The sequence below is a fragment of the Trichechus manatus genome, unplaced genomic scaffold, assembly GCF_000243295.1.
Source record: "Trichechus manatus latirostris isolate Lorelei unplaced genomic scaffold, TriManLat1.0 scaffold00043, whole genome shotgun sequence".
NCBI classification, from domain to species: Eukaryota; Metazoa; Chordata; class Mammalia; order Sirenia; family Trichechidae; genus Trichechus; species Trichechus manatus.
In genome coordinates this window covers 2,889,981-2,892,076 of record NW_004443979.1, presented here as the reverse complement: position 1 = coordinate 2,892,076, position 2,096 = coordinate 2,889,981, and the positions used below count along the sequence as shown (strand labels likewise).

The 2,096-nt window shown below is 37.2% G+C and overlaps 1 protein-coding gene across 1 annotated transcript in view; it reads left to right on the top strand.

Annotated features, from left to right (window-relative positions):
• Positions 1 to 2,096, top strand: part of TTC6 (tetratricopeptide repeat domain 6) — a 249,006-nt gene that overhangs the window by 177,881 nt on the left and 69,029 nt on the right. Inside the window, exon 19 of the mRNA XM_012555603.2 lies at positions 1,516 to 1,666. Coding sequence (XP_012411057.2) covers positions 1,516 to 1,666 — 151 coding nt within the window. The remainder of the gene's footprint in view (positions 1 to 1,515; positions 1,667 to 2,096) is intronic.

The following is a 2,096-nucleotide window of genomic DNA, read 5'->3' as shown; positions in this document are numbered from 1 at the left end:
TACCATATGATCCAGCTATCCCACTCCTTGGAATATATCCTAGATAAATAAGAGCCGTCACATGAATAGATATATGCACACCCATGTTCATTGCAGCACTGTTCACAACAGCAAAAAGATGGAAACAACCTAGGTGCCCATCAGTGTACAAATGGATAAACAAATTGTGCTAAAGCCACACAATGGAATACTATGCAATGATAAAGAACAACAGTGAAGCCGTGAAACATTGTATAACATGGAGGAAGCTGGAACTTATTATGCTGAGTGAATTTAGTCAGTCACAGAGGACAAATACTGTATATGACCACTATTATAAGAACTAAAGAAAAGGTTTAAACACAGAAGAAAACATTATCTGATGGTTACGAGGGTGGGAAGGGAGGGTGAGTGTTATTTACTAACTAGATAGTAGATAAGAATCATCTTAGGCGAAGGGAAGGACAGCACACACTACAGGGGAAGTCAGCACAACTGGACTAAACCAAAGGCAAAAAGTTTCCTGAATACAGTCAAATACTTTGAGAGACAGAGTAGCAGGGGTATGGATGTGGAGACCATGCTTTCAGGGTACATCTAGGTCGATTGGTATAACAAAGCTTATTAAGAAAATGTTCTGCATCCTACTTTGGTGAGTGGCGACTGGGGTCTTAAAAGCTTGCAAGTGGTCATCTAAGGTGCATCAGTTGGTCCCAACCAGCTGGAGTAAAAGAGAATGAAGAACACCAAAGACACAAGGAAAGTAGTAGCCCAAGAGACAGAAAGGGCCACATAAACCAGAGACTTCATCAGCCTGAGACGAGAAGAACTAGATGGTGCCTGACTATCACCAATGACTGCCCTGACCAGGAACACAGCAGAGAGTCCCTGATGGAGCAGCAGAAAGATGGGCTGCAGAACTCAAATTCTAGTAAGACCACCAGACTTAATGGTCTGACTGAGACTGGAGGTACCCCGGAAAGCATGGCCCCTGAATTCTCCCTCAGCCCAGAACTAAAACAATTTCCGAGGCCAACTCTTCAGACAGGGATTGGACTGCTGGACTGTGGGACATAAAGTGATGCTCGTGAGGAGTGTGCGTCTTAGCTCAAGTAGATACAAGAGACTAAACAGGCAGCTTCTGTCCAGAAGTGAGATGAGAAGGCAAAGAGGGTTAGGAGCTGGTTGAATGGACGTGGGGAATCGGGCAGAAAGGAAGAGTGTGCTGTCGCAGAATGGGGTGAGCGATTAGGGTCGTATAACAATGTATGTATAAAATTTTGTATGGGAGACTAACTTGAAATGTAAACTTCATTTAAACTACAGTAAAAAAAATGGGAAAAGAAGTTAATTCCCTATCAAGGATTTTATAAGTGTTTATAATTTTTAATAGAGAATAGTTAATTTACTTTGCTTTAGTAAAGCATAAAAAAACCCTGATACATATTAATATGTATATTTCATTAGGGTCATTCATTATAGGAGATCATTTAGAATAATTAAAAATGTCTAGTAAGATTTTACTTATTTTTTCAGAACTGTTTCATTGGCTTATATAAATATTGGCCTCATACATCTGTTACACCTGGATAATTACGTTGAAGCCATCTGGCAGTTTTCTGAAGCTATTAGAATTGATCCTTTATGTATTCAAAGCTATATTTGTCGAGCAGAAGCCTATCATAAGGTACTCAAAGTTTGAGAATCTTGACTTTTCAAGTAGTTTAAATTTTCTGATTATTTATTAAATATAATTTTTAATATATTAACGTATTGTTTTCTTTAGCTAATTGCAGAGGCTAATGCATTTGTAAGTAATAAATGTTAAACAGATATGGTTAACTATAATTGCACACTTATAAAGCTTCTACTTATTGGGTGTGCATTTTTATGTCTTACATTTTCTTTTTTTTATAAAACCTGTTTTTTTCCTTATCACAAAAGCAATGTATTTTTTATTGTAGGTTACACACACACACACACACACACACACACACACTTAAACACACCACAAATAAGAATAACCTAAAACCATCTATAATTTCATTCTCTAAAGATAATTACTGTTAGCATTTTGGAGTCTGTTGGTTCAGTGTTTTTTTTTTTTTTTTTTTTTT